We start from the raw sequence: 24306 nt of genomic DNA, 5'->3' as shown, positions 1-24306 counted from the left end.
TACATATGGTAACGTAAGTTTCCATGTTACTCTTTCCATTCATCTCACCCTTTCCTCTCCTCTCCCCATGTCCATAAGTCTTTTCTCTATGTCTGTTTCTTCATTGCTGCCTGTAAATAAATTCTTCAGTACTATTTTTCCAGATTCCGTATATGTGTGTTAGAATACAAAATTTATCTTTCTTTTTCTGACTCACTTCTCTCTGTATAACAGGTTCTAGATTCATCCACCTCATCAGAACTGACTCAAATGCGTTCCTTTTTATGGCTGAGTAATATTCCATTGTGTATATGTACCACAACTTCTTCATCCATTCATCTGTCAGTGGACATCTAGTTTGCTTCCATGTCCTAGCTATTGTAAATACTGCTGCAATGAACAATGGGATACATGTGTTGTTTTCAATTTTAGTTTCCTCAGGGTACATGCCTAGGAGTGGGATTGCTGGCTCATATGGTGGTTTTATTCCTGGTTTTTAAAAGAATCTCCATACTGTCTTCCATAGTGGCTGTATCAGTTTACACTCCCACCAACAGTGCAAGAGTGTTCCCTTTTCTCCACACCCTCTCCAGCATTTATTGTCTGTAGACTTTTTGATGATGGCCATTCTGACTGGTGTGAGGTGACATCTCATTGTGGTTTTGATTTGCATTTCTCTAATAATGAACGATGTTGAGCATCTTTTCATGTGTTTGTTAGCCATCTCTCTGTCCTCTTTGGAGAAATGTCTGTTTAGGTCTTCTTCCCACTTTTTGATTGGGTTGTTTGTTTTTCTGGCATTCAGTTGTATGAGCTGCTTGTATATTTTGGAAATTAATCCTTTGTCAGTTGTTTCATTTGCTATTGTTTCCTCCCATTCTGAGGGTTGTTTTTTCACCTTGCTTATAGTGTCATTTGCTGTGCAAAAGCTTTTAAGTTTAATGAGGTCCCACTTGTTTACTTTTGTTTTATTTCCATTACTCTAGGAGGTGGGTCATAGAGGATCTTGCTTTGATTTATGTCATTGGCTGTTTTGCCTATGTTTTCCTCTAAGAGTTTTATAGTTTCTGGTCTTACATTTAGGTCTTTAATCCATTTTGAGTTTATTTTTGTCTATTGTGTTAGGAAGTGTTCTAATTTCATTCTTTTACATGTAGCTGTCCAGTTTTCCCAGCACCATTTATTGAAGAGGCTCTCTTTGCCCCATTGTATATTCTTGCCTCCCTTGTCAAAAATAAGGTACCCACAGGTGCATGGATTTATTTCTGGGCTTTCTATCTTGTTCAATTGGTCTATATTTTTTTGTGTGTGCCAGTACCATACTGTTTTGATGACTGTAGCTATGTAGTATATATAATCTGAAGTTAGGAAGGTTGATTCCTCCAGCTCCATTCTTCTTTCTCAAAACTGCTTTGGCTATTTGGGGTCTTTTGTGTTTCCATATGAATTGTAAAATTTTTTGTTTTAGTTCTGTGAAAAATGCCATTGGTAATTTGATAGGGATCACGTTGAATCTGTAGATTGCATTTGGTAGTATAGTCATTTTCACAATATTTATTCTTCCCACCCAGGAACATTGAATATCTCTCTGTTTATGTCATCTTTGATTTCTTTTATCAGTGTCTTACAATTTTCTGTATACAGTTCTTTTGTCTCCTTAGGTAAATTTATTCCTAGATATTTAATTATTTTTGTTGTAATGGTGAATGCAACTGATTCCTTCATTTCTCTTTCTGATTTTTCATTGTTAGTGTATAGAAATGCAAGTGATTTATGTGTATTGATTTTGTATTCTGCAACTTTGCTGAATTCACTGACTAGATCTAGCAATTTTCTGATACTCTCTTTAGGGTTTTCTATGTACAGTATCATATCATCTGCAAACAGTGAGAGCTTTACTTCTTCTTTTCTGATCTAGATTCCTTTTATTTCTTTTTCTTCTCTGATTGCTGTAGCTAGGACTTCCAGAATTATGTTGAATAATAGTGGTAAAATTGGACACCCTTGTCTTGTTCCTGATGTTAGGGAGAATGCTTTCAGTTTTTCACCATTGCGAATAATGTTTGCTATAGGCTTATCATATATGGCCTTTACTATGTTGAGGTAGGTTCCTTCTATGCCCATTTTTTGCAGAGTTTTAATCATAAATGTGTGCTGAATTTTGTCAAAGGCTTTTTCTGCATCTATTGAGATGATCATATGGTTTTTATCTTTCAGTTTATTAATATGGTGTATCACATTGATTGATTTGTGTATATTGAAGAATCCTTGCATCCCTGGAATAAACCCAACTTGATCATGGTGTATGAGCTTTTTGATGTGTTGCTGAATTCTGTTTGCTAAAATTTTGTTGAGGATTTTTGCATCTATGTTTATCAGTGATATTGGCCTGTAGTTTTCTTATTTTGTGTTGTCTTTGTCTGGTTTTAGTATCAGGGTGATGGTGGCCTCATAGAATGAGTTTGGAAGTGTTCCTCTGCAATTTTTTGAAAGAGATTTAGAAGGATAGGCATTAGCCCTTCTCTAAATGTTTGATAGGGTTCTCCGGTGAAGCCATCTGGTCCTGTGCTTTTGCTTTTGGGGAGATTTTTGATCACAGCTTCAATTTCAGTGCTTGTAATTGGGTTGTTCATAATTTCTATTTCTTCCTGGTTCAGTCTTGGAAGATTGAACTTATACAAGAATCTGTCCATTTCTTCCAGGTTTTCCATTTTATTGTCATATAATTGTTCATAATAGTCTCTTATAATCCTTTAAATTTCTGCATTGCCTGTTGTAATCTCTTCTTTTTCATTTCTAATTTTGTTGATTTGTTTCCTCTCTCTTTTGTTCTTGATGAGTCTGGCTAAGGGTTTGTCGATTTTGTTTATCTTCTCAAAGAACCAGCTTTTAGTTTTATTAATCTTTACTATTATTTCTTCATTTTCATTTATTTCTGCTTGGATCTTTATGATTTTCCTTCCACTAATTTTGGGGGTTTTTTGTTCTTCTTTTTCCAGTTGTTTTAGGTGTAAAGTTGGGTTGTCTATTTGATGTTTTTCTTGTTTCATGAGGTAGGATTGTGTTGCTATAAACTTCCCTCTTAGAACTGCTTTTGCTGCATCCCATAGGTTTTGAGTTGTTCTGTTTTCATTGTCATTTGTTTCTAGAAATTTTTTGATTTCCCTTTTGATTTCTTCAGTAACCTGTTGGTTATTTAGAAACGTGCTATTTAATAAGTTCTAATGTGTGATTGGCAGCTCCTGTCCCAGGATCTTTCTCCACTTTACATGCTGTTCTTTTCGGGCTACTGCCAAACCACAGGATTCCAGCTCATCATTTACTCTTAGCTTTCTTCTTCTCTTACCTCTATCCATTCATCTATGCATAGAAAATCTGGATTTCATAATGAAGAGTTTTCTCCCCAAAAAGAACTCTTCTGACAATGAAAGGAACTATTTTTTTTTCAGATATTTTTGTAACAGTTTACATGAATGTAAAGGTAAAACGAGAAACTTGTTAGGTATTTTCAACTCACTGTGGATGACTTTGAGTGTCTGCTCTCCTTTATCATCAGAATCTCTGTGGGAATGTTTGAAAAACATTACTTTAGGGATTTAAGGAAGACAAAGGTGGATGAAGGGGGCTACATGCACTTAAAATAAAACCCGTACTCCCTTACTGACCCCCGCAGTTTGTCTTCAGCCTCTTCTGGTCAGTCTCTCCCTTAGCCCACTATGTTCCAGCTACACTGAGCCTCTTGTGGTACTTAGGATCCTCAGCCCCAGGGCCTTTGCACTTGCTGCTCCCTTCGCCTGGTATGCTCCTCTGCATTCTCTCCACTGGCTCCTGCTCTTTCTCCTGATCAAATGTCATCTCCTCGGCTTTTCCTGATTTGTCTTCAAGATGCTTCCCTACCTCTATTCATCTAGAGGTATTCTAGCAGCTCTATGTCTAATTTCCTTTATGTCTAATTATTTTATTCATAATCTACTAATAATTAGTTTGTTTGTTACATTTTAATATCTGTTTTTCCCACTGAAAATAGCTTCATGATGTTAGGGACCAAGGCTAGTTTGTTCATTACTGCATCCCCAGGACATAGCACTGTGCTGGACTTTTAGTAGGATCTCAGTAAATGTTTACTGAATGAATGATTGAATGGGGGTGTAAAGTGTACTCCTCTGAGGATGGTTCTGTTTTCTTAAGGGATTCCTAAAGATGTAGGAGCATCCTTATCAAAGGAAGGAAGTTATGATAGCAGGGGAAAAGGCATGGGATTGATAGTTTATATCAAGGAATCTCTCATACGTGACATTTCTTTTAGTTAGTGCCATCTGACCTGCTAACCCAGGGGACTCACATGGCTGTTCTTTTTTTATAAATTTGTTTATTTTTATTGGAGGCTAATTACTTTACAATATTGAGGTGGTTTTTGCCATACATTGACATGAATCAGCCATGGGTGTACATGTGTCCCCAATCCTGAACCCCCCTCCCACCTCCCTCCCCATCCCATCCCTCAGGGTCATACCAGTAAACTGGCCCTGAGCACCCTGTCTCATGCATTGAACCTGGAATGGCAATCTATTTCACATATGGTAATATACATGCTTCAATGCTATTCTCTCAAATCATCCCACCCTTGCCTTCTCCCACAGAGTCCAACAGTCTGTTCTTTACATCTGTGTCTCTTTTGCTGTCTCACATATAGGGTTATTGTTACCATCTTTCTAAATTCCAATATATGCATTAATATACTGATTGCTCTTTTTCTTTCTGACTTACTTCACTCTGTATAATAGGCTCCAGTTTCATTCACCTCATTAGAACTGATTCAAATGCATTCTTTTTAATAGCTGAGTAATGCATTGTGTATATTACCACAGCTTCTTGAAGAAGGTAAAAGATTACCATTGGGGGCCTTTTGCGCATTTTGTACAACCAGAGAAATCAATCTGAAGAGGTGAGATCTACATTTACAAAATAGTTTCCAAAATTCTAAATTCAGAACAGTTAAGAATGATTATAAAATTTGCCATACACCAAACAGTCAAAGACACAGTCCTTAATAATTATATTATGACTTTTGGGTTGATTATCTATTAAGCAAAATTTTATTCTTTAATCCACAGGTCACAGTTTTTATCTACGTGAACCCACATGGCTTTGTTACGAAAAAGTAAGATTACAAACTTTGGAAAGTTATGATTTAAAATAGATATTTTGGAGGACTGTTTTGATGCTGGGTCTTCTTCTGTGTCTTTTTCTTTTATTTATTTATTTAGTTTTGAAATCTTCTTTGATTTTCATGGATAGTTTTTCCAAAGGCAATTCTTAGCATCATCATAGGAGGATGATTTCTGTAGAAAGTTAAGTGTTTTGTTCAGGGGTAGATTTTTCATGAGAGTGGTCTGATGGTTCTATAAAAGTTGCAAATATGGTTTATTTTCTCATTTTAAATAAATATTCATGTTTCTGTCTAATTTGTAATTTGTCTTCTTATTCTTAAAGAGTCATCTCAAATTATTTAATCTTATGACACCATCAAAACCTGCATTTGCCTCTGATTTTATATCCAGTTGTTTGTGAATCTAGTGGGAAAATAATAACCTAATTGTGTTACTGTTACCCTCAGAGTAGAGCTGCCCAATGTAGCAGATAAAAAGATAAAATATCCAGTTAGACTTGAATTTCTAATAAACTATGAATAATTTTTTAGTGTAAGTATGTCCTCAATACTGCATGGGACATACTTATACTAAAAAAGGGTCAGATGGTAGAGGCATTGGGCTGCTTCCCCAAACTGGCTGTGGGATGGGAATGTTAATCAGTTGTATTGACTAACTCTAAATTTTGTCTCGTCTTCTGCTTTTCTATATTTCTATTTTAAACTGAGTATAGTATCTGCTTGTCTTTGTCTGAATCTGATAACCCAGAAAGGCAGAGAGGAGACAGTGGATGTCAGTAAGGCAAAACAACTGAGCTTTAGGATGTAGCTCTGAAAGGCATCCATGAAGACTGTCCAACTCCTTCCTTTTACGAATGTGAAGATAAATGCCTAGGGGCCATAAAATAGATCAGTATGAAGCCAATAAATGAATATCTTGATGCACAAAAATAGTAAATGATAATACATAAGAGTTTTAAAGCCTTTATTGGGCCTTCATTAGCTTTGTTAACTCTCAAAACACCCCTGAAAGGTAATGATTATTGTTACAATCCCCATTTAGCAGATGAGCAAACTGAGGCTCAGAGAGGTTAAGCAACCTGTACATCAGACTGCCTGGGAAGAGCCCTGTCTCTTCTTAAACTACACCTGGTATCCTTGAGTATCACCAGTATCACAGATTAACCCTTTATTCCACATGCTGTCTGCTTAGAGAAAGGTTCTAGACCTCTACTTCTGTGAAAGTCAGAAATGTCAGGGAGCACATGTGTTCACACTGGCTATTGTAAACTTAATCCACGATTTCAGTTTGACAGGTTAGACTTGAACGTGTTTCTGTCTTTATTTCAGTTAACCAGGTGTTGCTGTTCCTTCTGATTGTGACCCTCTGTGGGATTCTGTATAAGAAAGTTCATAAGGGGACCATGCTCAGGAATGAAGCAGGTATGATAAGTGATGCAAGCCAACCACAAAAAGATGGATACTGTGTGATTCCACTAATATGAGACAGAATAGTCAAATTCATGATGACAGAAGGCACAGTGATGACTGCCAGGAGCTGAGTGAGCGAGGGAGGGAATTATTGTTTACTGGGTATAGAGTTTCTGTTCTGCAAGATGAAAAGTGTTATGGGGATGGATGATACTGATGGTTGTACAACAGTTGTGAATGTATTTAATACCATTCAACTGTACATTTGAAAGTGGTTAAGATGGTAAGATTTTTCATAATATATTTATTTGGCTACACCAGATCTTAATTGCAACATGTGAATTCTTAGTTGAGGAATGTGAGATCAAGTTCCTTGACCAGGGATCAAACCCCCGGCCCCCTGCATTGGGAGAACAGAGTCAGCCACTGGACCATCAGGGAAGTCCAAGATGGTAAATTTTATGTTGCATATTTTACCATAATAAAAATAAATATGGAAAAGAATGAAGCAGGTAAGCAGGCATGTAGTCCACCAAGAAGAGATACCTGACTGAAACTTCCCTGGTCCAGTGGCTAAGACTCTGAGCTTCCAAATGCAGGGGGCCTGGGTTCAATTCCTGGTCAGGGAACTAGATCCTATGTGCCACAACTAAGAGTGTGCATGCCATAACTGATGATGACCTAAATGAGTGGGGTGGGGGAGGCGGTGGGAGGGAGGTCCAAGAGGGGACTCATGTGTACATAGAGCTGATTTGCTTTATTGTACAGCAGAAGCTAACATTGAAAAGCAGTTATACTCCAATAAATAATAATAATAAAATTTAGATTCTGCATGCCCCAACTAAGACCCAGGACAGCTAAATAAAGGGATGAATGAGACAAAATACTTAAAGACACAGTTTGAGTCCTTTTGATAGGTAGGTTCAGAGACAAGCAAAAATTTGGTCACTTTCCAAGGACTTGTTTGTAGAAAACCCACCAAGACTAACATTTTAGTTGTGTTCTAGAGCTATTACTCCTACTCAAACTTTAACACTTATAAGAACCACACAGAGGGTGTGTTACAACACACTCCTGGCCCCAAGTTTGTTTGTTTGGTTTTTGTTTTTTCCCCTCAATCTATCTTTTCAAAATTAATTAATTTATTTTTGGCTGTGCTGGGTCTTGGTTGCCGTGAAGGCTTTTCTCTAGTTTCAGAGAGCAAGGGCTACTTTTCATTAAGTGCGGTGGCTTCTCTTGTTGCAGAGTGAGGGCCCTGTGCTGGCTTCAGTAGTTGCAGTTTGAGGGCTCTAGAGCACAAGCTCAATAGTTGTGGCGCACAGGCTTAGTTGCACCGCAACATGTGGGATCTTCTTGGACCAAGAATCAAGCCTGCGTCTCTTTCATTGGCAGATGGATTCTTTATCACTGACCCACCAGGGAAGCCCCATTTGTCAATTTTTAATCAGCAAAAACAGCCTCATTTAGGGCTTTCCAGGTGATGCTAGTGGTAAAGAATCTGCCTGCCAATACAGGAGATGCAAGAAATCACTGGGTCAGGAAGATCCCCTGCAGGAGGAAATGGCACCCTACTCCTGTATACTTGCCTGGAAAATTCCGTGGGCAGAGGAGCCTGGCGGACTACAGTCCTTGGGGTCGCAAAGAGTTGGATATGAGTGACTGAACACGCACAGTGGCCTCATTTAACTTAATATCAGGGGGTTAGGGCTTCAGCATTATACATTTTAGGGATATACAATTCAGTCCACAATAGTATGGAAAGAATGACTCAGTAAATTTCTTCGAGAAAGAGAGAAGGTCATATAAGGTCAAATGTTGTTTGAGCTCTTTACTCCACACATTTAACTTCCTGCCCACAGGCCAACACATTCAGCTGGCTTATCCCACTGCAAACTCCTTTCTCCATGGAAAGAAATGAGTTGCTTTTATAATAGCTGTTAAAAGAACTGTTAGAAAGCACATATCCTGACTAATTAATTGGCCATATGGTGTTTGGACCACATAAATTTATCCAATAGCACATTTTTATCCCATTCAGTGTTAAAATTTTAAAAAGCAATCGGTGCTATGAAATACTGCCCAAAAGAACACAATGTTGGCATCAAAAGATGGATATCTGTGGTATGTGATATGAAAAAAGCAAGTTATGGAGACTATGAAAGTATGATTTCATTTTGGTTTTAAAATAATACATAAAATTTCATGTAATATTTATACTGTGTGTAGTTTACATGCTTTAGGTGTACATTAAGAAGGGTTTGAGAGACATACACCCACCTGGCAGGAGGTCTGCCTTGGAAATGGAGGCTGAGAGGGCTGCAGAAAATGATCACCATTTACTGGATCCTCTTCCATTTGGGCTGGATTTTTTTGAGAAGTGCGTGTTGATTTTTTAATAGACTTTACTTTTTAGGGCAGTTTTAGGTTCACAGCAAAACTGAGCAGAAGGTACAGAGACTTCTTCCATTCCTCCTTTCACCACACACACACACACACACACACACACACACACACAAATACATACATACACACACATACACACAGCCTCCCCCGCTATTAACATCTTGCACCAGAGTGGTACACGTGTTACAGTCATTGGACTTACATTAACACATCATTATCACCAGTGTCCGTAGTTAATTTCTTTCTTCTTCTTTTTTTGGTCATACTACGAGGCATGCAGGATCTTTGTTCCCTGACCAGGCATCGAACCCCTTGCAGTGGAAGCTCTGAGTCCTAAGCACTGAACTTTTGGGGAATCCCCACCAGTGTCCACATTAGGGTTTACCCCTGGTGTTATTCATTCTATGGGTTTTGAGAAATTTATAATGACATTTATCTGCTATCATAGAATACAGAATAGTTTCACTCAACCACTTAACCAGTGGACCACCAGGGAAATCCTCACATTCTTTTTAAAGGCAAACCCAATAGTTGCACATATACTGACCCCAGCATCTCTCAACACTTGGTCACTTAAAGCTGCAAGGGAGTCTAGAAAAATAGTGGTTGGCTGTGTGCCAGGTAAATTTCCAATGTTCTGAGAGAGGGAAAGGTTGGATATTGGAGAATGATGGACAGTCCCTTCCCCACAGTGTGTCTTCCCCCTGGAGAGGGAAAGACAAACCGGACTGTGAAATTCCTTCATGTTCCAAGACTCTGGTTCTGATGTTTCCAGATGATGACTCTGAGACCCCGGAGGAGATGGAGGATGAAATTCCGGTGGTGATCTGTGCAGCAGCAGGCAGGATGGGCGCTGCCATGGCTGCCATCAACAGCATCTACAGCAACACCGATGCCAACATCTTGTTTTATGTAGTTGGGCTCCGGAACACTCTGTCCCGAATTCGGTAATATGTGTACTGTAGACTCTGGAGTTTTCTACTTCCTTTTTTTTTCTTTTTTAATCAACTTTTTATTTTTAATATAGTTATTTTTGGTTGTGCTGGGTCTTCACTGTTGCTCATGGGCTTTATGTAGTTGCTGCGAGCAGCGGCTACTTTCTATTGTGGTGACTTCTCTTGTGGCTGAGCACAGGCTCTAGCTGTGCAGGCTCAGTAGTCACAGCACGTAGGCTCAGTGGTTGTGGCACACAGAGTTAGTTGCTCTGAGACATGTGGAATCTTCCCAGACCAGAGATCGAAATTGTGTCCCCTGCATTGGCAGCTGGATTCTTGTCTACTGCACCATCAGGGAAGTCCCTCTACTTCCTGTTAATTGTTCCTATCTTTCCTTATATGGATTCTCTTCTTTCTTGGGTTTGATAAGTGTTCTTCAAATTAATGAGAGGATAACCTGAGGTTTACCTGATGGCCTGACAAATGTGTTGCCTGGCTAAGGAAATTTCAGCAAAGCCTCATTAATCTGATAGGGCAGTGCATTGTTCTACAAAAGCGAATTATTTAATGCACGAAGGAAACTCAATCCTTAAGCCATTTACATGAGTCTTTCTTTCTCAAAGTTTCTCTTTTCTCTGCTTTCTTAACCTGATAGGCTATTAATGTAATCGTCTAATATGGCTCAGAATCATCATTAGTTATAATTCATAAACTGCAAAGTGACTTCTTTCCTATTACACATCATACTAAACCATAAATTGGAGTTGGATTTAGAAGAAATAAACAGGAGATAAAATTCTAAATGTATTACTAAATTGCAAGATAGTTGTATAATTTTGGTATGGAGAGTGACTCCCAGACCTCAGGGGGAAAAAATGGACAGATTTGACTGCTAATATTAAAAAAATGTTAACTGATGAGAAACACTGAGTGAAACTGATGACACAACTGATTAGGAAAACTGTCTTCCACATGTATTGTAGAAGAAGGATTACTATCCAAAATGTATAAAGAATTCTTACCCAAAAAATTTAAAAAGACAAGCATATAGTAGAAAAATGAGCACAGAATGCAGACAATGCACGGAACAAAAAGCTATGAATGGCCAGCAAACACGAGAAGATGGTCCATGCTCCTAGCAGGAAATGCAAATTAAAACAATGACATATAGTTGTCTACTCATCAGGACGGTAAATCTAAATAGGACAGCACCATCCTGTGCAGGAAGATGGACATGCTTATTCCTTGTTTGCACAATGCACACTTCATAAATTACTAAAGCATTTTGAGAGGACAGTGTGGAAATATCTAATAGAATGGCATTGTGTATATATTTTGACTTACCATTCCATTCCAACAACTGGGAATATGTACTACAGAAATTCTAGTATACACTACCAAAATATACGTACAACAATGTTAATTTCAGAATTATGTGAAATAATAAAAAATATTGCCAAGTGCTTAAATGTCCCTCAATGGAAGAATATTTAAATGAACTATGGAATATGATCCAGCTATTAACAAAGAAAGAAGGCATGGAAGAGCCCCAAGGCATATTATTAAGTGGAAAATACAAGTTGCAGTACTCCTCATATATTGACCCACTTTATGAATGTCTTAATTCATTTGAGTTGCTGTAACCAAATGCCACAGTCTGGATGGTTTGGCTTAAAAACAGGAGAACTTTACTTCTCAGGTTCTGGAGACTGAGAAGCCCAAGGTCTAGGGGCCAGCAGACTCATGTCTGGTAAGGGCTCACCTCCTGGCTCATAGCAGGCTGCCTTCTTGCTGTGTCTCACATGGAGAAGGGATAGGAGAGGTTCACCAGGGTCTCTTTTATAGGAGTACTAACCCCACTCATGGGGGTTCCACCCTCAAGACCTAATCATCTCCGAAAAGCCACATCTCCAAATACCACCACACTTGGGATTAGGTTTCAGCATACAAATATGTGGAGGACACAGCATTCAATCTGAAGCAATGTAATGAAAAGCCCCAAAATATAAATGTGTACGTGTACATGTATGTATTTCTGTAAGAAGAAAAAAAAAGACCCAGAAATACTCCCAGCTCTAAAAAGTAATTATTTTTAAGAAGGATGAAAGAAGTGGAGAGAACAGTGATGAAGAGAAGTTCAAGGTATTTCAAGTGTTGTTTCCATCATTTATAAGGAGAATGTATTCATGTTTGATTTTTATAATCAGATTTTTTTTTAACAGCACCAGAGGAAGTACTAAGATATAAAACACAATTGCTCTTTATCTAAATGGTCTTTGGCTGCTATGGGTTTTTTTGTCTCATTTTTTATTCTTTATATCATTTATTATTTCAGATTGTTCACTTAGCACATTGTTAACAGCTCTTTAATTATCTGTGGGTATGAAAACCAGGCTTCCCAGGTGGCTCAGTGGGTTCAGAATCGCTTGCAAAGCAGGAGACATTTGACTGAAACGCTGCAATGCAGTAGGTTTGATCCCTGAGTCAGGAAGATCCCCTGGAGGAGGACATGGCAATCCATTCCAGTATTCTTGCTTGGAGAATCCCATGGACAGAGGAGCCTGTCACGGGCTACTGTCCACGGGGTCATGAAGAGTCGGACATGACTGAAGCGACTGAGCACAAGCATGCACGCGTGAAAAACAGATAACCAAACCCCAAACCAGATCACCAAACTCTTCTCATCACTTACTGTTGCAGATTGTTCCTTAGCCTGTTGGTAACAGCTCTTTAATTATCTGTGGGTATGAACACCAGATAATCAAACCAGAAGGATGGTATGTGTAATAGGAGTGAGGGTTTGTACTTGAACCAGAGGGAGGCAGGAACTGCAGGGTTTCATGATGTTTAAGCAGGGACTGTTTCTCAGCTCTTGGTTGTCATCTCCACCACCCCATTTTAAAATATTTTTTAAAATTCTTTTTTTTGACATATAACACACAAACAGAGAATTGTATAAACCCCATGTACAGCTTAATGATCATCTTTGTGGGATCCTTTGGTAAACACGCCCCTATAACACCAGTGCTCAGCGTGGTCAATCTTTCTAACTGCCATTCTGATGGTGTTCAGGGGTATTGAATTGCGGTTTTAATTTGAGGTTCCTTGATTTCTAATGAGGATGAGCCCTTTTTCCCCACATGTTTCCTTACCATTTCGATGCACATGTTCAAGTGTCTGGCCTATTTTTCTGTTGGTTGTCTCTTTTTCTTGTTTACATGATTTTTTCCTCCCTAGCTTTATTGAGATATGTTTGATATACAACATTGTATAAATGACTGATTTCTATGTTTCAAATTTTGCAGGTCTAAATTTTGTTTCGAAGAGTGAATCCTTCTGTCGATTTTTAAAAATAATTTTATTTGTTTATTTTTGGCTGTGCTGGGTCTTCATTGCATTGTGTGGACTTTTCTCCGGTTGCGGGGAGTGGAAACTGCTCTTTGTTGCGGTGCATGGGCTTCTCATTGCAGTGTCTTCTCTTATTGTGGAACATGGGCTCTAGGTCGCGCAGGCTTCAGCAGTTGCGGCACTTGGGCTCAGTAGCTGCAGTTCCCTGGCTCTAGAGCACTGGCTCTGTAGTTGTGGCACAAGGGCTTAGATGCTCCTCGGCATGTGGATCTTCCTGGACCAGGGATCGAACCTGTGTCTCTTGCCTTGGCAGGTGGATTCTTTTACCACTGAGTCACTAGGGAAACTCCTCTTGTTGATTTTTAATCAGCAAAAATGTTACCATGTGTGGTTTTAAAATGTGTGGCCCACATGAAAAATAAAATTGGAAATTTAATTTTGAAATGATTTCTATGAAGAATCGTATTACAAACTGGATAAAAGATAGGCAGAATTTCTGTAAGACCGAGCACACATAAGCGGAGAGGGTGGAGAAGAGGAGATGAAGGTAGGGAGCAAAGACAGATGGTTGAAAGGTAAAGGTAAATTTAGGTCATCCTTGGAGTCCAAACAGCAGAGTAAACACGATTCAGTCAGAGGATGCCCTGCCTCCTTACAGGGCTCTTACCCCATGGCAAAGAGAACACCAACAACTACAGATGCTGCTTTATAAGAGAGAAGGAACACTGGGACTTCCCTGGTGGTCCAGTGGCTAAGAACTGGCCTTCCAGTGCAGGGGACATGGGTTTGATCCCTGGCTGGGGAACTAAAATCCCACATGCTGTTGAGCAACCAAACCCGCGTGCTGCAACCAAGACCAGTGCAGTCTAAATAAATAAATATTATTTTTTTTTTTTTAAAGAAGAAACGCTTATTGTTCTTCCAGTTTCCTGCGGAGATATTATGAGGCTCTGGGGAGATATTTGGTTATTACTATTTTGCTTCATTTCCTTTGCAAAAGGAGTTATGTGAATAAAAAAAAAAAGATTCAAAGCTGAACCAGATGGGGGAAAAATGAGAAGGATTTATAGACTAGAATTGACTAAGGTTACACATGCTGTATTTTTCATTTTCTAAAGAGGCAAGACATTGACTCCAAGGCAATAGGTGTAATTGAGGCAAGGTTGGGGGTGCGTGCTAGATGTCATTCTTTGTTTTTGTTATCTCTTTAGGAAATGGATCGAACATTCTAAACTGAGAGAAATAAACTTTAAAATCGTGGAGTTCAACCCTGTGGTCCTTAAAGGAAAGATTAGACCGGACTCCTCAAGGCCTGAGCTGCTCCAGCCTGTGAGTAGGGATTACACACGTAGGGGATGGTTCTTGGTGAGACGCTTATTCAGGGTGGAGGGCCAGCCACTGGGGTGCACATGAAATGTTTCTGAAGCCTCGCAGTGTTAGATCTCCACCAAACTCTGCTTTGATCATTTATAAGGCATCTGTTGCAGAAAGGATGTAAGATGGTTTGTATAATGAAGCTACATTATGAAGTTTACATAATGAAGCTACATAATGAAAGAAGAATTGAAGCATAAGAAAATGTAGGATCCTTTTATATGTGTAAATATACCTAAGGGGTGGTTGGGGTGCCAAGTTATGAGACCAGAAAAATATATTCCCCACCCATTGGCAATTGTGTGTACTGTGACTGGACATTACATTTAGCTCAGAGTATCCTAGCAACTAAGGGAAAAGTTTAACAAGATTGGGTATTTACTTCACAGTATTGACTAATATTTTCAGGCAACACCAACTTTTTCCCTGGCACTAGCAATCTTAAAGTGTTTCACTGCAAGAATTCTTACAAGAACGACACTTTCCTGCATAAAAAGTGGTGTTTTGATGGAAGGTTTACAGAAAATTCAGCTTCCTTCTATGTATGATTATTACTTAAATACATCCTTGAAAATTTACTAAATTCTAAGCCTTCTAATGATATGATCTTTTCCTGCATAGAAAGTGGTGTTTTGATGGAAGGTTTACAGAAAATTCAGCTTCCTTCTATGTATGATTATTACTTAAATACATCCTTGAAAATTTACTAAATTCTAAGCCTTCTAATGATATGATCTTTTCCAAATTCTAGATGTTTATTATCAAGAGTGCTCACTGAGTTCGCACTTTGCATTATACATTATTATAGCTTCCCGCATGGTGCTAGTGGTAAAGAATCTGCTGGCCAGTGCAGGAGATGCAAGAGTCCTGAGTTCGATCCCTGGGTCAGAAAGATCCCCTGGAGGAAGAAATGGCAACCCACTCCAGTATTCTTGACTGGAGAATCCTATGAACAGAGGAGCCTGGCAGGCTATGGTCCACAGTGTTGCAAAGAGTTGGACACAACTAAGCAACTGAGCACAGCACATTAAAATGTTAAGACACCCATCCTTAGCCCATGCATCTCTGGCTTTTCTCTGGTTCAAGGAGCTAAGACATTGAGCCTGTGTGTGTGATGTGATGATGTGAGGGATGATGCATGTGTGTGTGTGTGTGTGTTTAAGGCTGTTTCAGTTGACCAGTGTCAAATTACTGAGTATAGAGAAAGGCAGGCAATTTGTGGCCAGAAAGATTAATAGCTTCTGTGGCTTCCACTGTAGCAGTTCACAGTGATGAAAATAGTGACAGTCTCAGCAGTGGGGGGCGGAGGTTGGATCTAGAAGAACCTCTGATGGGTGCTGATTTCAGTTCCAGGGCCCCAGGTAAACTAGGCACTAGGAAGCTCAGGCAGGCCTCTCTGCAGTTTCCGTTTTATTCTGCTCCAAACCTAGAGCTGAGCCATGGTCATGGTCAAAGCTGACCCATGAGCACCCCTATTAGACACTGGAACTTCTGTCTCTTCCTCACCATCACTTCTTTTCTTGTTTCAACAGCTGAACTTTGTACGATTTTATCTCCCTCTGCTTATCCACCAACACGAGAAAGTCATCTATTTGGATGATGATGTAATCGTCCAAGGTATACTCGCCGATGCCAAGAATACTCAGAAAAGGAGCAGCTGATAAGTAGAATGCCCATCTCTGTTCAATTTTGAAATATCTAGTGGCTCAGTGATTTTCATGGCTTATTAAATTTGGTAGTAGTATAAAAAAATCAAAGAATATTTTGAAAAAAAAAGGTTGATATTCACTTTCTGGGACAATCCAGTTGACTCTCTGAGAGCCACTCCCTGTCAAAGTCTGTAATAGGTACCCTGCAACCCTGAAACACAGAGGGATAAAGCCTCACTGATGATGTTATTAGAAGCAAGCTAAACTGTAGTGTTAAACGCTGTCTTCTCTCTTTCCCACATGCAAAATAAGACGAGCATTGGTGAAGTGCCTACAAAGCCACAGAAATAAAGAAATCTGACCAATGCGGATAGGAGCTTATTATCAAGTGGCTTTTCATATGATATGAGCAATTCTTATCAAGCAAAATGCCAAACCACTTGAAACCACAGATTACATACTTTTCCTCCACAGCAAAATCGGGGATTGTTTATGCTCTAAGCTCTCTCTAGCCCTGGAATGAATGCTATACTATTGTAATTCCTGGTGTTTGTTAATTCAGGGGACATACAAGAGCTGTACGATACCACCTTGGCCCTGGGCCATGCAGCAGCTTTCTCCGACGACTGCGACCTGCCCTCCTCCCAGGACATACACAGACTCGTGGGGCTGCAGGTGGGCACCCATCTTGGGAATCCTACTTTCACTCCTCCTCCTAGCATCTCAGAGCAAGTGTCATCGTTACCTTTGAGAAGCCGGCCAGTCGGGCAGGACTGATGGGCAGCACACAGCCAGGGGTCTGGGTGGCCCTGTTCTGCTCCCAATGACTCTGGGTCAAGTTACTTTCTTCTGCAAGTCCTCCTTTCCTTACCTGGAACATGGCAACCATAGCACCTACTTGGTCATGTTTGTGGGTTGTGATGAAATAACATGATGTCAAAGTGTCCACTAAATGTTCCAGAAATGATGGTTGTTACTTAAGTCACTCGTAGCCACACTCTATGGCAGAGACTGGTGTTTTCTTTAAAGGAGACTCACTGAAACTTTGGTTCTATTTTCAGAGTTTTTACTGTCTCTCCCCCCAGCCCCTTTCAGTAGAGGAAAATATTGACTCTGTTCCAAGGTAAAGAGTTCCTTACCCTTGTAGAAATGAAGGAAGTCATACCCAAATGTAACACTGAAATCAAAAGAATGGCTTTAAAATAAAAGGTGCTATTACAAATTGAATGCTGTTCTTCAAAAAAACGTTCCAAGAAATAATGACATATGTGTGACATTGAAGTGTGACACATTTTAAGGGCTAGGCCCTGGACCCAGACCTGCCTGTCAAAATCTTGGCTCCATCACTCAGTAGTTTTGTGACCTTGGGCAAGTTACTTTACCAGTCGTTTTCTCCTTCATTTGTCAAATAGTGGTAATAATAGAACTTCCTGGTAGGGTAATTGGGAGAGTTAACTCAGTTAATACATGTAAGCTACTGCATGCAATAGTGAGCTAAAGTGTGTTAAGTTCTTAGAACGGTGTCTGCACGTAGGAAAGTGCCCAGATATTTCCATTATGTCCAGGTCTTTTGAGCATCCCACGAGGCAGATTATGGCAGCCTCTGTGGGTGAAATAGTGTGTTTTGCCTCATGTTACATTCACTCAACAACCAGCTATGAAGTGCTTGCTATGTGCCTGACACTGATTTCGGTGCTAGTAACACAGTAACAAAACTAAAATGTGTCCCTTTGTGTAGCTTCCATTCTAGTGGGAAGAGATGGTCAGCAAACAAGTGAAATATTGAACAGAGGATAAGAGGAGGTGGGGTTGAAATTTAAGTTGGGTGATCAGGGAAGTCTTTGTGAAGACTGTGTTTCTGAGCCTACACCTGAAAGACTTAAGGCAAGTATGTTTAGGGGAACCGTTCCAGGAGCGGTAACAGCAAATGTGGAGGCAGGGGAGTGTTTGGCATATTAAAGGAACAAGGAGGTCAGGGTGGCAGAGGGGTCACAGGGGAGAGTAGCAGAAGGTGGAGAGGTAATGGGGACAGGGCAGATGGTGGAGGGCATGGCAGGCATTTTAGGGAGTTTGGGATCTACTCTGAATGAGAGGGGAAGCCACTGGATGGGCTTTGAGCAGATGAGTAACACTGAGACAGAGCAGGTTGAGAGGGGTGGAAGCAGGGCACAGGTTGGGAGGGGCTGGCAGAAACCCAGTGAGTGGTAATGATGGTCTGGACCAGGAAGGTGGTAGAGACGGTAAGAAGTGGTTGCCTTCTGGGGAATCCCCTGGCAGTGCAGTGGTCAGGACCCCTCGCTCTCACTGCTAAGGTACTGGGTTCGATCCCTGGTGAGGAAACTAAGATCCCACAAGTCACATGGCAATATCCCACAAGCCATATGGTGCGGCCAAAAAAAAAAAAAAAAAAGGAAGAAAAAAGAAGTTGTTGGCTTCTGAATATATTTTGGAAGATGGGACCACAGGGTTGCTGAGATCTATATGGAAAGTGAGTGAGGAGGAGTCTAGGATGACCTCGTGACCCTAAGTTTTCTAACTGGAAGGATGGAGTGGCCACCAAGGTAGGGCAGGTTGTAGCAGAGCAGGTTTGGGATAGGACTGGGATCAGTTTGGGGCTCTAAGGAGACCTGCTTTACTAAGCAACTAGATAGACAAGTTGGCTGATATAGTGGAGCTGGAAACCCAGAGAGGTCCCAGATGTCCCAGATTTAGAGCCAGATGACACTGTTGAGGGAGTTCGTGCTGGAGAAATGAGCAGATGCCAGACATGAGACTAGGGGCACCCAGCATTCAGAGTTTGGGGAACCAAGAGAAAACTGGGAAAGCACTGGAAGTGGCCAGTGCCCAGGAGGAAGCCCAGGTACTGCCTAATGGTTTTAAGAAAGTGGTTATTTTCCAGAAACAAAAGATTCCTTGCTCAAAAGCATGTGTATCCTTTTCCTTTATAGAACACATATATGGGCTATCTGGACTACCGGAAGAAGACGATAAAAGACCTTGGCATCAGCCCCAGCACTTGCTCTTTCAATCCTGGTGTGATTGTTGCCAACATGACAGAATGGAAGCACCAGCGGATCACCAAGCAGTTGGAGAAATGGATGCAAAAAAATGTGGAGTATGTGTGGGCCTCTATCATTTTTTCCATGCTCAGGAACAACATTATTCCATTAATTTTCTATGCATAGCTCAGGGGTTAGAAATCTGAGGTCAGATTTTCTTACAGAGGCACTGTTGAGAAAAAAGGGATCAGTGGATGAAAAAGCTATTCTCAAATGATATGTCAGAGACAGTGAGATCCTGTGCAATCCCTTATTAATATAAACATTTTCTAATATGTTGTTAAATAATGTGATTTTAAATCTTCTCCCAGAATGCCAGTGAACCTTTTCAACTACAAATCATTTATCTTAGCAGAGCTTCTCCTTACACAGATTTAATAATTATTTTATAAAGTTAACTTTTTAAAGGTTGAATTTATTAAATCATTTTTCATTATTGAAATTTTAAGTGATAATAAAAATAACAACCACTGTTATCATGGCAGTGTATATCCTGTCCATCTTTTAAATCTGGATATTTTTAACCTTATCATAACCTTCAATTTGTAAGTAAAGTCATTCTAAATAATGTAGGATTAGAATTTGGGATCTTCAATGTTTGCTATAAAAAAGCCTGAGAAGTAAAACAGCAAAATATTGACATTCTGTGAATCAAGGTAAAGCATATAGGAGTTCATGGTATTCTTACAATTTTGGGTAGGTTTAACAACTTTCAAAATAAAAAGTTGGAGAAAAATCAAAGACCATAGGCTTATTATTCAGTAAGGGATTGTCTTGTGCATGCTCAGCTGCTAAGTCATGCCTGACTCTTTGCAACCCCAATGGTCTGTAGCCCACCAGGTTGCTCTGTCCATGAGATTTCCCAGGGAAGAATACTGGAGTGGGTTGCCCTTTCCTTCTCCAGGGGATCTTCCTGACCCAGGGGTAGAACCCATGTCTCCTTTTTGGCAGGCGGATTCTTTACCATTGTGCCAAACCTTTTAAAATGATTAGATTCTACTTCATCTGAGTCTGTGGGACTCCAGGCCAACTGTTGCTTTTCTATTCTGTTTCTTAGGGAAAATCTCTACAGCAGCTCGCTGGGAGGAGGGGTAGCCACCTCCCCAATGCTGATTGTGTTTCACGGGAAATACTCCACCATCAACCCCCTATGGCACATAAGGCACCTGGGTACGTATTTTAGAACACCAAGGTACATTTTATAGATGCTGTGAGGACCAAGGTGAGAAGACTGTGCTATTATACCAGCTTCCTCAATTCAAATCCTCCAGGTGACCTGGGATCTCGCCTGGGATACATTATTTAACCTTCACTGCTCAGATTCTGCAACTGCAGCTGATTAAAAAAATAACCTGAGAGATGTTTCTAGGAAAAGCACTTCAGGAAAAGCAACTGGAATCATGCTTAGCATATAGTATGTGCTCAATAAACATGGACTTTTGTTGAGATACAATGTTCACTGGCAGAACTTTTCCACATGCCTTTACTGCTCTCTTGCAGTAACCTATAGTGGACAGAACCAAATGAATTAGCATAATAGTTGACGAATTTAGATAGCTGGCAATTTATCTTATTTTTTTGGCTGTGCTGGGTGTTTGTTGCAGGGCACAGGCGTTCTCTAGTTGTGACGTGTGGGCCTCTCATTTTCGTGGCTTACCTTGTTGCAGAGCATGAACTCTAGAGCACAGGCTCAGTCATCACAGTCAGTGAGTTTAGTTATTACCCTGAGGCATGTGGGATCGTAGTTTCCTGACCAGGGATCGAACCTGTGACCCTTGCATTGCCAGGCAGATTTTTAACCACTGGACCACAAGGCAAGTTCTGTAGTTTATCTTTTAGGAAAAAACTGCTTGCTGACTGTATACTATGTGAGTCCCTCAAGTCTTTTATTCACTCCACTACAGGAGTACAGGCTCTGGGGTATGGACTGGAATCCCAACTTTGCTATTATCTAAGACCTTAGGCAAGTTACTGAAGTCCTCTGTGCCTTAGTTGCTTCACTTGTAAATGGAAGCTAATATAACCTTATTAAGTTTTTACAAGGATTAAATTACTTAATATGTGTAAACTGCTTAGAACAGAGCCTGACACAGAAGACATTCACTTTCTTTCAAATGTATGGCCCCAACCCATTTGCCAAACCCACTGGGCCAGACCCGTTTAGAAACTTAGAAACGTTCTGAAATTTTAAAAGGTAATGTGCATATACTTACATTGTGCAATACACTGAGGGGGTTTTAGATGTTGCTGCCAAAGAAATTATTAAAAATCCTTTTGCTTTCAAACATTTGGGGATTGATTAGTTTAGAACTGGAGACAATGGATTGTGGGCATACACTGCCAAGCCCTGGGTGGGGCTCTGGGGGTTGCTATGAACGTCACTTCTCTCAACAATCCTGCAAGATGGCATGTCTCCTACTGTCCCTTGTAGAGGGAAGGTCAGAACTGTGGAAACTGCATGACCATCTCCTCTTTATGATGCCGCATAAATAGTTCCTGTCTCCTCACTAGTATCACCCCTGATTTTCCTGAACATCTGTATGCACAGAAGAGTGATATGGGGACACTGAGGACACTAATATTTCATTTGATTTGCTTTATAATGCCGGGCTTATTGTTAGGTCAAGTGATGAGTGTGGAGAAAATCCCATCAAAGTAGAATAGCTATAAAATATGTGTAGGAACAGTGATGTGGAGCTTAGACTGGGTTAGGGAAGTTAATGATCTTGGAACAGAGACTCAGAATTACATTTTACGAACTATCTAATTTACTGACAAGCAGGAAGGGACAGAACCTTCTAAGGGAGAGGAGTCATTTTTTCTTATAGAACAGAGCCTGCATCTGCGCTGAAGGTTTTGGAACTGGGGATGGTCTGCAAAGTAAAGCTACACAGAAATCATCTGAAAAATGATTCCATTTTAGAGTGTTTTAAAGCAGTAAGCAGTATTAACATTAATGGCTATTAAGTTTGGGTCTAAACAGTTAAGGCTTAAGGTTTTAAAAATTTACGAAACTTAGTGAAAAGCAAAGCTGCAGGTCCCTACAGAGTCCTTCATGTGGGGCTGAGACTTGCTCTTCTGCTTCCTGGAGATGACCCCACGTAAAGGCTCCACTCTCCAAATGAGCATTTCCTGCGTAGATTCTTCTACATGATAATTATTCCAATGATGCTACTATCGCCCGAACACCTAGCTCCTCTTCCGCAACTACCTACACAACTATGTTTATGAATAACAGAAGAAAGGTGTAGGATTTTCCCTCTTACATCATATGTTAAAACTATAATATTCTAGCTATTCATCCTCTTTTGCCTCAATGGACTTTTAGTTGTTTGAAAATATCACATTCCCTTTCATAGAAAGAAAATGTAACACAACAGAGGATATTTAAAAAAAAAAAAGTTACATTCACAAGATCTTAATGTACTTCTGGAATATACACCCTAAAAATATCCTGCATAACAACAATATCAGGGTTATGCGTAGTCTCTAAGCAGTTGCTTATGAGGGGAAAAATATTCAAATAGAGACAGTTGTTTGATAAAAGCAGATCTTATTCTCAGTCACATTTTATAGGATAAAAATGAGACTGCTTAAAAGAAAATGCTGCCATATTAAGGACAGAAAGGCAGAGAAAGAACTCCTGTAAACTCTGGGCAGGAGGGAAATGATGTAAATTCTTTGGGGGATAATTTGACAATCCCTCATCAAAATTTAAAAATCACAGACCCTTCAATCTAGCAATTCCAACTACAAGATTTTATCCTACAGATACATCTGTATAGACATGCATAGAAGGCTGTTTACTGTAGCAATCTTTGTAACAACTTAGCAATCTTTTAACAACTTAGCAATCTTTTAACAACTTCTGCTTGTGAAGGGACAGAACCTAAATGTCCTTAATAAGGAACTCAGTAAATAATCATATCCATTCTATGCAATTATTAAAAATGATTCAGTGAATTCACATGTGCTGCTGTGGAAAGTTTTCCAAGATAGTAATTTTCAAAAGGCAAGGTACAGTCCTATTGAAATCTAATAACAATGTATGAGATAGAAAATTTTAAATATATTTATGTAGGATATATATACATAGAAATCTATTAAATTATTAGTGACATCATTCAAGATGCTATTTTTTCTGTACTTGATAAAATATTCTCAGAGAAATGTTAATGTGTCTCACCATGATTATACATTTTTTTCTTTTCCCTTATATTTCTTCTGATTTTTGCTTTATGTATCTTTCTTTGTTGTTAGGTGTTTAACAGTTTATGACGTCTATTTTCTTTGTGAATTGTACCTTTTATCATAAAAATATTCATCTTTGAAAAAAAGGCAAGGTACAAAAATACACACATAGGTATACCGGTAGAACATTACTGGAAGAATTTCACAAGAAACTCTTTTAACAGTTGTTTCTTTGAAAATCAGGGTTGGGGTAAATTCTTCATTGTATACCCATTAATTTATCCATTTTTTTTTCCTTTAGAATGAACTTGTATTCAATTTTTAATATGAAATTTTACTTTTCTAATGAACCTATTATTGTCCCCTAAACAATCAAGGCTGGAATCCAGATACCAGATATTCAGAGCATTTTCTGCAGGAGGCAAAACTCCTCCACTGGAATGGAAGACATAAACCGTGGGACTTCCCGAGCGTCCACAATGATTTATGGGAGAGCTGGTTTGTTCCTGACCCGGCAGGGATATTTAAACTCCACCACCCCAACAGCTGATAAAATTCGACATCTAAAATATTTCCTGTACAAATATGCGGAACTGTCCATTTGTAGCCTATTATACCACTGTTCTTTGTGAACAGAACCTGATACAAATGATCTACAGAAACAAAAAACCCTACTGTGTACAAATAGTACCTTGAACCCTATAGGTATTGATTTAGTTCCTTAAATACAAGTGACAATTATAGATTATGTGAGTGAAATATATTATTGCAAAGAAATAAACCGAGCT

General features: G+C 39.5%; 1 protein-coding gene across 3 annotated transcripts in view; it reads left to right on the top strand.

The window, feature by feature from the left end:
* Nucleotides 1-24263, top strand: part of GLT8D2 (glycosyltransferase 8 domain containing 2) — a 36836-nt gene extending 12573 nt beyond the window's left edge. For 2 of the 3 annotated variants that reach the window (XM_005680550.3, XM_005680551.3), the window contains exons 2-10: nucleotides 5094-5140; nucleotides 6479-6571; nucleotides 9738-9909; nucleotides 14457-14574; nucleotides 16152-16236; nucleotides 16831-16943; nucleotides 19217-19383; nucleotides 20385-20497; nucleotides 23896-24263. In XM_005680550.3, coding sequence (XP_005680607.1) covers nucleotides 5122-5140; nucleotides 6479-6571; nucleotides 9738-9909; nucleotides 14457-14574; nucleotides 16152-16236; nucleotides 16831-16943; nucleotides 19217-19383; nucleotides 20385-20497; nucleotides 23896-24068 — 1053 coding nt within the window. In that variant the 5' untranslated portion in view covers nucleotides 5094-5121 and the 3' untranslated portion in view covers nucleotides 24069-24263. The remainder of the gene's footprint in view (nucleotides 1-5093; nucleotides 5141-6478; nucleotides 6572-9737; nucleotides 9910-14456; nucleotides 14575-16151; nucleotides 16237-16830; nucleotides 16944-19216; nucleotides 19384-20384; nucleotides 20498-23895) is intronic. The other variant, XM_013964041.2, reaches the window with a different exon arrangement.

This window comes from Capra hircus, chromosome 5, assembly GCF_001704415.2.
Source record: "Capra hircus breed San Clemente chromosome 5, ASM170441v1, whole genome shotgun sequence".
NCBI classification, from domain to species: Eukaryota; Metazoa; Chordata; class Mammalia; order Artiodactyla; family Bovidae; genus Capra; species Capra hircus.
The sequence above is the reverse complement of the archived record's forward strand: the minus strand, read 5'-3'. Positions and strand labels throughout refer to the sequence as shown.